Below are 15,735 nucleotides of genomic sequence, written 5' to 3' on the forward strand. Positions count from 1 at the left end.
AAGAAATTTCAAAATATGTCATAAAATAGCCACAGCATAGCACATGTAGCTACAGAATATATTTTTGATACTCATGGCCAAGAATGAAGATGGTTGAGCAGTGGAAAGAAAGGGTCACATCACAGCATCAAAACTCATCTCTGACACCGCTTCCTCTGGGAAGGCTTCTCACATTACCCTCCTTCCGTGCCACCCAGTTGGCCTTGGCTTCCCGCCCCTGCTCCCCGGTACCTGAGTTATATCCCTTTCATAGAACTTTTCCCACAGTGCTCAGATTGGTCTTTTACTTTCCCGTGTCCCTTGCTAGACTATAAGCTAGGGAGGTTAACATTCTATTGTTTTTCCTATCCCCACAGCCCAGCATACAGTAGGCACTCAATAAATACTGGTTGAATGAAAGAATTCATTGTAAAATAACAATAAAAGACAGGTGGGCATTTTAGAAAATTTCCCAGAATTCTAACATGGGGAAATTTTCATTCCTTCTTAATGAATTTCATGATGTCAGACAAAGCACTAGATTATATATTTTCTTTCTCTCTCTTTCCCTAGGAATGAATTTGAAGGAGTTGACCTTTGTTTCAGTAATACTTCAGGGTTATGCACACAGGAGGGACCCAAGGAATGTCTATTGAGTTAAAATTCAGCAACAACAGGTACATTTGCGATCATTCGGTTTCTCTTGTGGTCACGATCCTCCTACCGCCAAATCACACTGCCGTTAGATTGACCTTCGTGACCCAAACACTCCCTCTAAAAGTCCGTCACGATTTATACTGTTCACATACCAGTTTACGTTTGTGAGCAGAATACACTGGAAGCAGATAGCAAATCAAACATGACACACCTTCGTATCATTCAAGCCTTAGGAGCACGGGTTAGCACGACTGCAACAGGATCGTGTTTACTCGAATGGCAAGATCCCTGTGCAGACAGCCTCCATTTATGCTATGAATTCAAGTACCATGGCCATATGGTTTATGACCTAGGGTCATTCTGGTTTTTAAAGGAATGGATCTAGACAATTAAAAAAAAATACTTACACGGTTGGTTGCATTGTTTCTCTGATTTTTCTATATGCTAGTAAGGATGCAGATCCTACTGTCTGTATAATTAAAGAAACAAACAAAGCAAGCTGCAGGCTTCCACCAGAGGGTAACTGCTTGGGGGTGGGAGTTGGAGTTAGGGCACAAGGTTACAGCTTATGGGGAAAAAAAAAATCAAATTTGGCCATTGAAGTTCCATCCCTGTTTGCACTATGAAAAACCCTCTGGCTGAGAGCCCACCATGTCGAGGCTGTTTCAGCCTCACGCTGGAGAATGAGCAAATCATAAATGGAATTCATTTACATTTGGTAATAGCCCCTAATTTTGTCTGCATCGGTGTGTGATCAGCGTATTAATTTGTTTTCAGAACAAAAAAGAATAAGAATCAATAAATAATACAAAGCTCAAAACTTCCAGAAGGTGCAAAACAGAGAAGGGACCCTGGTGATTTAGGAAGGAGAATGACACTTAAATGTATTATTTAAAAAAAAAAAAAGGTATCTGTTGGAATAAATAGTTGGAACTATTTTCATTAATTGTAACATCCAAAAAACTAAACGACTTTTTTTTTTTTTTAAGTAGAAAAGAATCCAAAGGGAAAAAATTCTGAGGTAGTGTCAGAAAGTCACAGGATAAAGCCGTATCTGTAGTAAAGGGCAGTTGGGTATTTGGGAAAGTGATTTCACTTGTGGGCTTGTCCTTAAGGACTTTCAGTCTTGGTAAAAAAGAAAATGACTAAATTGTGTTTTCAGTTGAGACACCCGTCAGAACCTTCCCTTGGCATCTCCCACATCAGCGTAATTATATGTGTGACAAATGTTTTTGTCTTCACACACGAACCAACAGATTTGTGCTCAACAGGCCCAAAGAAAAGTCTTTCTCTTCTGAGAAACTCAAGGCATAAGCTAAAGACAGTCATGTGAAAACGCTTCACAAACATATCACATGTGCATCAACACCATGACAAAGAAATGATAAATGTAAATGTAAAATAAAATGAATGTAAACACAGTGATAATGAGGCCAGTCACCAAATACTTGCCATGTACCGCTCTGGAACCCCAAATCATATTAAAAGTTGTGAGCAGACATCTCGTGGAGGAGGTTAGAAATCATAGAACTAGAAGCCTTCGGTGATCATCTAATATTTGAACAACTGTATCATTTTACACATGAAAGACACTGAGACCCAGACAAGTTAAGTGCCATACCTAAAGGAATCAAAGGTAATGGCCGAGAGGACAGTGAAACTAACAATTTCTTGATTCCAAGCTGGTTCTCATTCAACCTCGATTTCAATCACGTCTTGTTGGAGTAAACAGCATGGTTGCCCTGAGAAAGTCACATGACATCAGACCGTGTAACCACGAGCTGACATTTGAGACCCACGAGGTGAGCAGTACATCGCCGGATTCACTTAAGTGTGATAATGTATGACAGGAATCCATCACCACGTGACGAATGTATGAGGTGCAAGGGTTTATTTCCAATTCATGCAAATGCGGAGTTGTTTCAGGCTACCATAAAGATTTCGCTTCATCACAATAAGTAAGGGAGTGGTGTGCATAACTTGTGTAGAAATCTAGCGACAACAACTTTATCTAAAAAGAAGTTTCCTAGTAATCATCACCTCACCTGCTGTACAGGAAAAACATGTAGTAGAGTGAATAAAATCAGCCGGGATTGCAACTCATCCAGGATCAGACGTGGCTTTCCTAGGCTATGGCCATCTGCCGGCTGCCCTACCGTGTAATGTGGAGTGGGCAGAGATGGCCCGTGAGGTTTCCACAGACCGAGTCCCAGGGTCAACTGGTGACACCAAGACAACCCTCATTAGACATCTTTCTGTATCGTGAGATACAGACATTCTGAGAAGCTTTACGAATCATAATCATTTCTGTTGAAGAGAAGATCAGAGTGTATGAAGGCTTAGGTGCCGAGACACAAAGGCCAAACTTGCATCTGCGTGGAAACTGGTACGAAACCAAATTTGTCCAAAAGACATGGTTTTTCTCAGTCAGTTATCCTATTGTCGTATGCTTGGCATTATTCAGCCCCTCGGGATATTGACATGGAAATGCCAAAAATGAGCTCTAGAGATGGGTGGAAATTAGCACAATTTTCTATAAATGTCACCTGGCAATCATAATAGTGAAATATTTTGTTACCTAAAAGCCTTTTCTTCTGCCAAAAAAGGCTCAGTTTGGACTCAGTGCATATTTTAAAAAACATATAATTTATATATTTTTATATTTATTATTTTATATTTATATTAATTTATTATATTTTATGATATATAAATATGCTTATATAATATATATATTTTATAATCAAGAGCATTATAGAAGGAAAAAGCAAGGTGTAAAAAAGCATTTTATAAATAGAAGTGTTCTTTTGGGCCACCCAAATCCCAATTTTTTTAATGAATAAATACATAGTTTCTGTTTTTAAACATTACTTTAAACTTAAAACAATCAATTAGCTCTTTTATCCCTTTTTAAAAAGGCAAGTAACTCTTAGGCAAGAATATCTTTAAAGAGTTTCTCTTCCTGTCTCTCTTTTTTCATTACTCAGCACATAGGCTATGTTAAAAATGAAGCCAAGCCAAGAATGTATTATCAGAGTTGTGTGAGTTAACACACAGGCTAGAGGGCTATGATATTCTTAATAATTTACAGCTTCTAAAACAACCTTATCATCCTTTTATGATTAATGGCCAGGGTATATAGATATTTATTTTGGAAAACAAGCATCAAATCCAGGAGTAGAAAGAGTGACACCAATTTTATAAATGCACTACTTAGAAAATGACAGGTGTCGTATCCTGTGGAATGCAGGTCTTGTAGGGTCTTTATTGTTGTTTTAACTCTTACCCTAACACACCAGCTTTTCCTGGTTTGAGCAGTACAGCAGCAACACCTCTGGGAAAATACGGCAGAGTGGAAGACACTCCATTGCCAAACCTATGACCAAAATGGAAATTTATCTCTTGATGCAAAGTGGGAATATTTTCGTCGCGAGGGATGCATAAACATTTAGACATGGAAGTGTTTCTAAACTAATACTTGAGGAAAATATGAAAGGCCACAGAACCTGTTCCTGGCCGAATCCCGTCAGATGAGGTCTGTATGAGCAGACAGTCTGTGCAGGAAAGGGAAGGTGAAGGGAGTGTGCGAAGCAGTGCTCACCTGTATTCTCCAAAAGTGCCATCGTCTTCCTTCATAGGCTGGATTTCAGGATCAGCGTGAGCATCTTCCTTTTCCTTAACTAAAACATTTCAAAGCGATAATATTATCTATTGGTTCTGCGTTTCCCTATTGAAAATTTTAAAGAGTGCACTCTCTGAGATGTGTGGCGGTGGAAAATGATTCTACACACAGCGGGATGTTATACAGCCAGATATGTTATGTGGCCACGCATATACTTTGCGGTTTTCGTCTCTCTACCTAATAGAATAGACCTAAAAGAATGAACATTTGTTAACCTATAAAGTTGACTTCCTGTATGCATCTTACTGATGAAGGAATAAGTTTTAAGTTTCTGTGATTTCTCCTCTATTGGACTAATCTATTTATTCACAATGGTCAAGGTTACAAGTCATTTTAGCAAATCTTATTCTTTTGCAGGTGTTTTGTTTTCTTGTCACTGACGGGGAAATGGCCAGGTAAATAGAAATTCATCGGAACCACTAAACTGAACAAAACATTAACGGGAGAGGAAAAGCAATGTTACACGTCATGATATCAAGACTCAGTTCATGCATTCCTTCCTCCAGAAGACTTCCATGAACCTTCCCCTTCAGCCTGTTGGTTGTAGGTGCGACTTTAGCACCTATGACTTTTGTGTAGCCTACGGAAGCAGAATCACTAATATCTTCGGAGAACAGCTCAATTTATTCCACCAAACACCTTTCAATCCTTGACCATGTTTAGGCTCCCATTTAAAAAAAAAGGGAGCAAAAATTGGACAGAACATCCAAATTTATGGCTCTGGGAAAAATATACTTATTACTACCTACATATTTACTCTCATCATTTCATTTTAGTTTAGGATAATGATGCAGCACTATAAGGCAATTTTACTCTTTCTCTCTTACCTGGATATTTACCACCCTTGTTTCTTCTGATGAAGCAAACGATCAGCAAAATTAAGATGAGAAGAGCGACGGCACACATCAGACCAATGAACCAGCCCTGAGTCGCAATATCCACCTGTCGGCTTGCCATTGCTGGAAAACAAGTCAGTGGTGTCGGGGGGAATGGGTTAAGGGGGAGATGAGAACGGGTGTAGTCTCTTGAAGCAAAAAACTACCATAGTATACGAGCTTTTATACATTTTACCGTGGCCCCACATTGCAATCTGTCAGTTATGATAAAGCAGGAGTTATATAAAAACTTTGAAAAATCTTCATGAATTAAAAAAATTCAAATAGCGAAATCTGAATGCGAATCCCATCAAATGCTAACGAATCCTGCTAAACATTGTGTTCACAGTTATTTTAACTACATATCCTCAATAGAAACATAGTCCCAAGCCAGTTTTTAATAGTACCATCTATAGATAAATTGTACATTAAGTACAACGATAAGAATGGAAGACCGAGTTTTAAACAGAACAGAATGTATACATCTAATGGAGTATTTTTTCTTCAAAGGAACCACTTTTGGAGGCTAAAATATCATTGCAGTGATATTGTCATTTTCCAAAATGTTTTATAAATCTTCTTTTAAAACGGAAAGCTTTAACACACAAGAAACCTGTCTACATAAGATAACCAGCCTTATTATTTTATAGAACATCTCAATTTGCACCTAAAACATTCCTTAGATTTGTTATTTATCTCATTTACAAGAGTTGGTTCTAAAAGATTTTTGGAAATGTCTGAAAAACTCTGATTTACCCTCAAAGGATCGATATTCAATATTCATTATTGTTTAGAATCCGTTTAAAAGCCTTTGAGAGGCATCTTGATCGGGGAAATCATTACTGGAATAAACGACCAGCTTAAAGAGAAAATACTCATTCACATGTATACATACTCTTTGTCTTCATCTATTCTGTTTGAGTCAATAAATGTGAAGCCCCTTATTCAACTAGCCACAGTATGCAAATATCCTAAGAAAAACACAGAATAATTAGCATTTCTGGTATTATTCAAAAGTGTCAATCAAACGGGACAAAGTGCAGCATCAATGGCCATTCAGACATGCCCGTGAGGATTTGTTTAAATAAATTGGTACGAAACTTTTTTTAAAGGCCTTTATTATTATTTTTTTTGACCATAATCAAAGTAAAAGGTTTTCTTCTTTTGATTCATAAGCATGCCTATACCATGCTTTCGATCTGATTGAGTTTATTCGAGTGCACTTAACGTGGTTGGGTTGGGCATATGTGATCTCTGGATGCAGAAACAAACATGGCTACACATATCCCAGGGTCAGCTCTCTGTTGCCAAAATAGCACCTCATTGCCTTATTTTTCTCCACACAAAGTAGAGGGAGAAAAATGAAATGCCTAAAAATCAAGTATGAAGAATGTGAAGAACGTGTGTATGTGTGTTTAAGAAATACAACGAGAAGTGGAAATACGTGATCTGGAATATAAATCAAACGCCAGTAGCCTTTCGCAATCTCCCTTTGTGCCTCATTGGCTAGAGGGGTTTTGAGTTGTATCATAACTAGATATAACCAAGGCAGGAGTATAGGCAGTGCCCTCCCTCCATACACACACCAGAATCATGATGACGAAGATGAAGAGGAAGGCAGTGATAACGACAGCTAACATTCTGAAACTCTTACTATCGGCTAGGCACTGTGTTGAGGGCAACACCTTCTTTAATCCTTCTAGGTGGGCATAGGGAATAAACTCATACTAGCCAGTATGCTCTACTGCTCTAATGCATTCCAGAAAACACGTCCAGACATCAACTCTGCAGAAGTCTTTCCAAAAACCAAAATGCTATAGAGACTTCCCCTGAGACAGGTGAAAAGATTTTGAAAGTCTATCGTGACATGCTCCTTGGCAATACATTTCTTTCAGTTTGCACCTGGTCTTTGATGGCGTGCTTTTTCTCCAAAACGGAACCCCAAGCCAACTGGTGTAAGTCTATCGAGCATCTGATTGAAGTTAAAGAGTCCTTGTTTTTAGTATGCTCAGTCACTTCCAGCCTTGTTGTAAATAGTATCTGCTTTTACATTTTCCATCCAATTAAATACAACCATTAAGGGCAACATGCAACGAGATACTCAAGTGCCAGCACAGACATGGTCTTAGAAAGGTGGTGATTGTCGAGGCCGAACTTCCTGCTGGCAGTTGGCTATTGTGTAACTACGCAAAAAGTGGAAATGTTTCTTTGACAGTCGATGAGGGAACAGCCAAATTGATTTTGAATTTTTACCTCTATGTTCCAAAAAGAAAAGAATCAAATATTTCACAATCCCACTCTTTAAGATCAGGCAGACACAGCAGGAGCATGCGTGCGTATGCTCACCTAAACACACACTAGTGCACCAGAAGTTGACTTAAACAGAAATTATGTAAGTGAAAAGAACTTCTACTGACTTCCCATCCACATAAGAAGGGATCTAAAGCCCAGAGTGGCTACGAGAGGCTTCAACTCTTCCTAGAACACTCTAAGATCATCTTAACTGCAGATACACGTACAAACCCAAGTCATGGCCACCACTGTGCTTCACACACACACACACACACACACACACACACACACACACACACTGAAGCCTGTGGGGCCTTTTCTTCTTGAATCCGAGTTTCAGTGGGCAGGTATTTGTAGGATTAAGTAGGAGAATGAAAGAGGATTTTCACTTTATTTAAATCTTTACAATAAAATTATGGTCACGCTTGAGCAACCCATAAAGCAATACATTAAATAAAAAGACAAATATAAAGGATATGAAAAAAGAAAATAAGCCAGAGGAATAAAATTTGCTGGTTCCTACAAGTCCGTTTTTTTTTTAAATTTACATCCAAATTAGCATATATACAAGTCAGTTTTAATAAGTGTTCTGCTAGCACATTGCTTGACGTCTCCCGGATAACCTGTGCTCTGTGGGAGTAGGTCTCTGAGGCAACGCTCATGAACTAGAATAATAATGTGCAGGAGGCAGAGCTAATAAATAGCTATTTATGAAGAATCCATTAAGCACAAAAATGTCCTCTTGAATTAAAATAGTTAGAAATGTATAGAAAGAGCAAATCGGGGGCATCTGGGTGGCTTAGTCAGTCTGGGTGGCTGAGCGTCTGACTTGGGCTCAGGTCATGATCTCATGGTTTGTCAGCTGGAGACCCACACAGGGCTCTGTGCTGACAGCTCAGAGCCTGCTTCAGATCCTCTGTCCCCCTACTCTCTCGGTCCCTCCTTGGCTCGTGCTCTCTCTCTTTCAAAAATAAATAAACATTAAAAACAAAAAAGAGCAAAACATTTCCTTGGCCTAAGACAGTTGACCAAAAAAACCTGTTGGGCCCGGTAAAAGCAAATCTGCGTCACATCCTTTATGATATCCGAGAAGACAGGCGCTGATGGGAGACAGAGACGACGAGGAGGTGGGGTCCTCACAGGACTGGGGGCAAAGAACCACAGCACCCACACACCACGTATGGTCTCATCTGATTTGTTTTTCAGTTTGTGCCAGGGGAAAAAATTAAGAAATATACCTTAAGAATTCAGACTATAAAAGGCAGAGATGGTGTCATGGTAAGGAGATTCACAAAGGAGGGGCTCCTGGGTGGCTCAGGTGGTTCAGCTTTGAACTCTTGATTTCAGCTCAGGTCATGACCTCATGGTTTGTGAGATCGAGCCTCACATCGGGCTCTGTGCTGACAGTGAGAACCCTCTTGGACTTCTCTCTCTCTGCTCCTCTCCTGTTCACTTGCTCTCTCTCTGTCTCTCAAAATAAATAAATGAACTTAAAAAAAAAAGATTCATGAACGAAGCAGAGGGGAAAGCTGAATCTAGATTCCTGAAGTTATTTAGCACAAGTCAGAGAGAAAAGCAGCTCATTAAGGCAGGGTTTAAACATTAGCCAGAATGGTACGCCACCATGCCGAGCACTGACACTCACATGTCAGAACCCAGCATGGAGGGGAGGAGGAGCACGAGCGGTAAAAGGTGTGCTTTCACACTGGACTCAGTCTGGCAGCCCTACTGGACAGAGCTGGGAAAGTGGGAGGACACGGGAGTTGGATGAACAGTATTTGCTCCTGGAGGGACTATGTTAACTAAGGTCACCAGGGCTTAATCACGACTTACTCTTTATCATAGCTACATCCGTGGCCTTCTCCTATCTCTCCACTGCTGGCACACAACAACGGCCCACCCGTTACGGCTGTTCACCTTGAACTACCCGCCAGCTGCAGCTGGAATTGTTGGTATAGCAACACTGGAGAAAAAAAAAATTGTTTTCTCAAGGGTTTGCCTTCTGTCCTATACAAGGACAAAAAAAAAAAAAAAAAAAGCCACAATCTGATGTCACAGGTGGCATCTCGTTCTGGTTGGCCGCAAGCTGGGAGTACATCGGTGTCTTCAGGGGTCCGGAATAGCTGGACAGACGTGGCAAGTGCTAAACAAAGTGGTCATTTCCGCCTGTCTCCCTTGGGGCGTGGGCCTCTGTGACCCTGGACATGGGTGGAGTGAGAGCCTCTCCTCCAGCACTGGAAGGCTGAGCCTCGAACCCCAGTTCTTTTACATCCCAGCCGGGTGACACTCCAGTGACCTGACGTGTAAGTGGGTACTCACCCAGCCCACCTCACAGGACTGTGGTGAAGAAGTGAATGAGAAAAGCCATGAGAACCAGTCGCCCGGTGTAGATCCGAGGTGACTAAACACTAGGCTGTTACTATTATTATGTATTGTGTATTATGTATTATGTATTATGTATTCTAGCCATAAACGAACAAAATGTCTCCTTGAGCTTTCGGTATTTTGAAGTTAAAAGCCATCGATAACAAAAAGCACCCATAATAATAACTGTGAATGGATAGTCCTCTTTTCAGTTTCATGCACCACTTTCCTAGAGCTCTTTACACAAGGTCTTTACAAAAACACAAGGAACAGAATAGCAGAAGCATGGCTTTCTCTTTCTTTAAACGTTATGATTTTTGCTCATAAATAAAGTGTCGTTTAATAAGCTGCCGAATATTACCTTTGATTTCTTTTTTTTTTTTAATTTTTTTTTCTTTTTTCAACGTTTTTATTTATTTTTGGGACAGAGAGAGACAGAGCATGAACGGGGGAAGGGCAGAGAGAGGGAGACACAGAATCGGAAACAGGCTCCAGGCTCTGAGCCATCAGCCCAGAGCCCGACGCGCGGCTCGAACTCACAGACCGCGAGATCGTGACCTGGCTGAAGTCGGACGCTTAACCGACTGCGCCACCCAGGCGCCCCTGATTTCTTTTTTTTAAAGCCACTCGTGATTATAGATCTTATAAATGATACATGACTTAAAAAAAACCTTTTTTAATGTTCATTCATTTTTGAGAAAGAGAGAGAGAGAGAGAGACACACACACAGAGTGTGAGTGGGGGAGGGGCAGAGAGAGGGGGAGACACAGGATCCCAAGCAGGCTCCAGGCTCTGAGCTGTCAGCACAAAGCCCGACGCGGGGCTCAAACTCAGGAACGGTGAGATCACGACCTGAGTCCAAGTCAGAAGCTTAACTGACTGAGCCACCCAGGCGCCCCATGACTTTAAAAATCATAATGCTCGTGTAATGAAAGACATGCACAAAATGCATTTTGCCTATGGGTTCTGCAGCAAAGGCAGCATTTCCTCAAGAACGCACCAAGCGACTGAGCGTAAATACTACGGATGATAAATCACAAAGCGAGCGTGTGCCACACAGCCCTTCTTTAAGCAAGCAGGGATTGTTTTTCATCTTATGCATTAATATGAACATTCTTGCATCGCCCATGAACATTTTCTTTATTTTAGAAACTTCAATCATTTCTGGTGTATCAGGATTCCGTTCCAATAACGAAAATTACGCAGTCAAATTTGGTGTGGTAACAATGAAACGCACGATTTGAACAATTTATTCTATTCAAGTGCGATCATCTTCACATCAGTTGCCTAGTCAGACTGCAGGATCCTGCTGGATTCCAGTCCCCCTTGACATAAAAAATTGTGACTCTATCAGCGAGTTATTTTAGCTTGAAAAGCATTTCAAAAATTCTGTCCTAATTCCAAGGGAAAATTTACATGTGTAAATGATGTCAAAAATTGAATTACCTAAATAAAGTAGGTGAAGAGTCATTTTTCCCTCTGTTTTTGTTTTTGTCTATACTGTGACTAGAAGGTGATCTGCTCAATTCTGTCATTCATTTGATATAAAGAGCCAAAGATGATTAAAAACCCAAACTCCCAACCCAACTGCGCCCCACACAAAGACATTCATGGTCCTACGCATAACACAACCCCACTGGCCCCCTGTTTCCAAGTGGAACGCCCCGTAGCATCACACCTGAGTATGAGCCACAGTGAGCATGGCACACTCCTCACCCGGGCTGGTCTCAAACACATCCTCTCGACTCACAAAACCAGAGACCCCTCAGTACCAACTCAAACTGGATATGTTCCTGGCATTAGACCCTTTACCCCAAAGAAGCTCTGAGAACCATTTACAATTTCTTCCTTCCTTCCTTCCTTCCTTCCTTCCTTCCTTCCTTCCTTCCTTCCTTCCTTCCTCTTTGCCTGTGGGACATTTGCAAAAACAACTAATTTAAATATCTTAAAGAACTGGAAATCACTCAATGCTTCAAGAAAGGAAAATTCTTTATATGCTAACACCAAAAACCGAGGATGCTTAGGTTTATCATTTTAGGGTATTATAAATCTAGTCATGTCAAATAAATCAATTAAAATGAAAGACCACATGAAAATATGCTCAAAGAAAACTTGAGCAGATATCCAGACTGCATAATTGTATATATTTCCACTGTAAGTTTTATTTTTTAATGTTTATTTATTCTTTGAGAGGGGGAGAGAGAGAGAGAGAGAGAGAGAGAGAGAGAGAGAGCGCCCAAGCAGGGGAGAGGCAGAGAGAGAGAGGGAGACACAGAATCCGAAGCAGGCTCCAGGCTCTGAGCTGTGAGCACTGAGCCCGACGGGGGCTCGAACTCACAGATTGCAAGATCATGACCTGAGCTGAAGCCAGACGCTCAACCGACTGAGCCAGCCAGGTGCCCCCATTCCCACTATAATTAAATCTTCTTCTTTATCTGCACTTTGCCTTATGAAACTACTGAGTTTCTCTAACGATGTTTATAAAAAGAATTGTTATACCTTAACAAGTTTAAGTGAACTATGGAAAGAATTGTGTTTTAAGGCTCACAAGATGAATCTCTTGGTGAACTTAAATGCCTTCAAATTTATCTAAGTTATCAATTCAAACCTCTCACCTTCAAAACCATTCCTAAAGAAATAGTTATTTCTAAACATATTTACTTGCATGATAAAGGCCTAAACAGAAAGCTGGACAACATTCCACTTGTTGTCACAAATGCTCACCGGCCACCCAATTTATCACATACACAGCACGATGCACTGGGGTGGGGGCAGGGGTTTTCATCATCTGCTAAAAATTAAAGTGGCCCCGTCTCCTGGTGGGCGTGACCAAGATGTAAGTAGAGCACCTGATTTGGGAATACATTAAATAGTGAAACATAATGGGTGCTCCCTTCAAATGTAAACGTTCTGCAATTTCTGATAAAATTCTGTCGCGCAGTAGGGCAAAATGACTACTTTTAAGTCAGTTTGACTTTTGCTTCGTCAAGGTCCGATTTGAAAAAACTTTTCTTCTTTTCTACTTGTACTTACAGGTATAACTTTCGCTATATTACTCTTGTTTACATGTTGTGGGTACAGAACAGTTTTAAGCGCCATGGTAGGAAAACAACATATGCAATGGAATGTATCATGTCCCTTGGTTTTTACCAACATGAACAAAAGCGACTCCTAGCTATGTATAAAATATGTAGTTTGGTGACTCAGTTCACTACAATTTTTTTAGATAATTATGATTTATTTAATTGGATCAAGTTATCTTTCAGAACGATCCACAGGAAATCCTTAAAATTTCCTTAATCTCTTAAAATAAGCCGCTCAAATTCACAACTGGGTAATGAAATTGTTTCTTACTGCCAGCTACATCATATTCAACATAAAAGTTTACATGCTTGGGGTGACTGGGTGGCTCAGTCGGTTAAGCGTCCGACTTTGGCTCAGGTCATGATCTCACGGTTCATGAGTTCGAGCCCTGCGTCAGGCTCTGTGCTGACAGCTCAGAGCCTGGAGCCTGCTTTGGATGCTGTGTCTCCCTCTGTCTCTGAGAGATTTTCCTCTTAAAGGAATATAGAATGAGGAATATGATCCATCACCAGACACAGTAAATACGAACATGGATGTAAAACATCAGTGACAAAGATCCCAGGCAAAACATTAATTTCTTAAAAAAAATTTGGAATCACGGAACTGATGAATTTAGCCTTGGTGTATTTATTGAAGGTGTCAAGGCAGAACCACAGTGAGATACTTGCAACAGAAGAGCATTTAGCTTGTTCTTAAAAAAATTTTTTTTAATGTTTATTTATTTTTGAGAGAGAGACAGACAGACAGACAGACAGAGTGTGAGCAGGGGAAGAGCAGAGAGAGAAGGAGACACAGAATCCAAAGCAGGCTCCAGGCTCTGAGCTGTCAGCACAGAGCCTGACGCAGGGCTCGAACTCATGAACCGTGAGATCATGACCTGAGCCTAAGTTGGACGCTTAACCGTCTGAGCCACCCAGGCGCCCCCACTTAGCTGATCTTCAGAGAAGATATTGTACTTTTAGTGCAGAAATTCCAACGCTCCTTGCTTTTACTCTCCACTCATCAACTTCCTTGACATGCCAGCCAAAGGAGTAGGAGTGGCATATCTTTTTTTTAAATCGTTAGTCTCACCTGCCAGATTTTCAGCATATCAAAGGCAAGACCCATCTTACTAACCTACACAGTGCCTTCAAAAAGGCTGGTGCATTTTATGGGCCAGATAGACATCAGCTGTTGAACTGACTGAACCTTCTATATCATCCTTCTGTTGTTGTTGTTCAGGCCAAACGATAAACCTGATTTTGGTTTATTCTTTAGCTTGTTGCTCGACTTCACTGGTTGTGGTGGGACCAACTCTGGTGTAATTATTCAGTGGGAGTCTGACCACAGAGAGGACTGGTCACCAGCTCCCCGGTGCCCAACGCTGTTCAGTCCTAACTGACTGACCACAGTCGGCTACTAATCACATCAAGAATCACGTTCGGTTCCTGACCTGCCAGTTAGTCTCTCCCTATTCCCGTACCCCAACTAGTTCCCTCACAAAAGTGTTCTGATGACTGGTCCTGAAGGTGAGAAAGTAAAAGGCTATGGATAAAGCCGTGTCCATCCATCAGCAGCACTGAGACCAGAACTCAAATCCATTATCTGTGTGTTTTGGGCTCATTTCTATAGATGCCTTCACAGATCTATTTCCTAGAATCCCAGGCCCCAGAACTACTTAAAAGGGACACAGAAGTTGTCCCTTTAAAAGGACACAGAAATTGAACAGACACGGCGAACCAATAATAACTCTTATACAGACGCTGAAGGCTTCACCCAGATAAGGACACAGAGCCACGTAAAGGACTCCTAAAGATCTCAAGAGCGTGTCCATGTTCAAATTAAGGGTTGTTGAGGGAAAGGGTCACTATGGCGTTAGCACAGCTAACTGCATTATCCCAGACTCTACTTCTCGGTTTAAGTAATCCTTTTGTAATTATATATTTGTAGGCTTGGGTTTCATTAACATCTCTTAAAATCTGTAAGGAAATTAAAAAAAAAAAAAAAAGTAAACCCAGAGGCATCTCTTTTCCCCTTTAATCAGAGGTGAACTAAAAGCAGTAGAGGCTGATGTGTCCAACTGTGGAGGACGTCATGAATGTTTTTTCTCAGCGGTTCCTCTCTTACTGTTTTTCATCTGTTTTTAAGGTAAAAACTAAAACACACATAAAAACATTAAAATTTAGAAGGATCATAGAGAACCTTCATTTCTCTCCTCGCAGGGACTATCTAACCTGCATGGAGAAGGAACAGAAAGAGAATAGAATTCATGCTTCCATTGAAAAAAAAATATTTTTAAGGAAGGGGAACCCAGGATAAAAATTATTCTTGAGCAGTTGAAAGTGTTATGGCAAATGCCATCCCTTTAGGCAAGCAATGTTTACTTATTAGTGCACTATTAAAAGAAACAAGGCAGAAAATCATGTTAGGTGCGGGTTTTAAAAAAATATTTAAGCACTATTTCTCTTTTTATCTGAGATACATCAGATTTCAACATTAGGGGCGTCACGATCCTTCTGACACTCCATTTTTGCTCGACTCTATAATCCTCAGTAACTCGCAATTCGAGTTAGTAACACTAAATGGTAGAGCCTAAATGATTAAAAAAAATTTTTTTTAATGTTTATTCATTTTTGAGAGACAGAGCAGAGACAGAGCATGAGCGGGGGAGGGGCAGAGAGAGAGGGAGACACAGAATCGGAAGCAGGCTCCAGGCTCCGAGCTGTCAGCACAGAGCCCCACGTTGGGCTCGAACTCACGGACCGCGAGATCAGGACCTGAGCTGAAGTCGGATGCTTAACCGACTGAGCCACCCAGGAGCCCCAA

The 15,735-nt window shown here is 40.8% G+C and overlaps 1 protein-coding gene across 31 annotated transcripts in view; it reads right to left on the reverse strand.

The window, feature by feature from the left end:
- The window catches only part of NRCAM (neuronal cell adhesion molecule), a 291,038-nt gene that overhangs the window by 8,502 nt on the left and 266,801 nt on the right, over positions 1-15,735 (reverse strand). For 29 of the 31 annotated variants that reach the window (XM_040472965.1, XM_040472964.1, XM_040472952.1 and 26 more), the window contains 2 exons: positions 5,143-5,274; positions 4,235-4,313 (listed from right to left, as the gene is read on the reverse strand). In XM_040472965.1, coding sequence (XP_040328899.1) covers positions 4,235-4,313; positions 5,143-5,274 — 211 coding nt within the window. Of the gene's footprint in view, positions 1-1,043; positions 1,106-4,234; positions 4,314-5,142; positions 5,275-15,735 lie in introns of all 31 variants that reach the window. The other 2 variants (XR_005789490.1, XR_005789491.1) reach the window with 1 other exon arrangement.

The sequence above is a fragment of the Herpailurus yagouaroundi genome, unplaced genomic scaffold (genome assembly GCF_014898765.1).
Source record: "Herpailurus yagouaroundi ecotype Mexico unplaced genomic scaffold, PumYag 100, whole genome shotgun sequence".
Classification (NCBI taxonomy): Eukaryota; Metazoa; Chordata; class Mammalia; order Carnivora; family Felidae; genus Herpailurus; species Herpailurus yagouaroundi.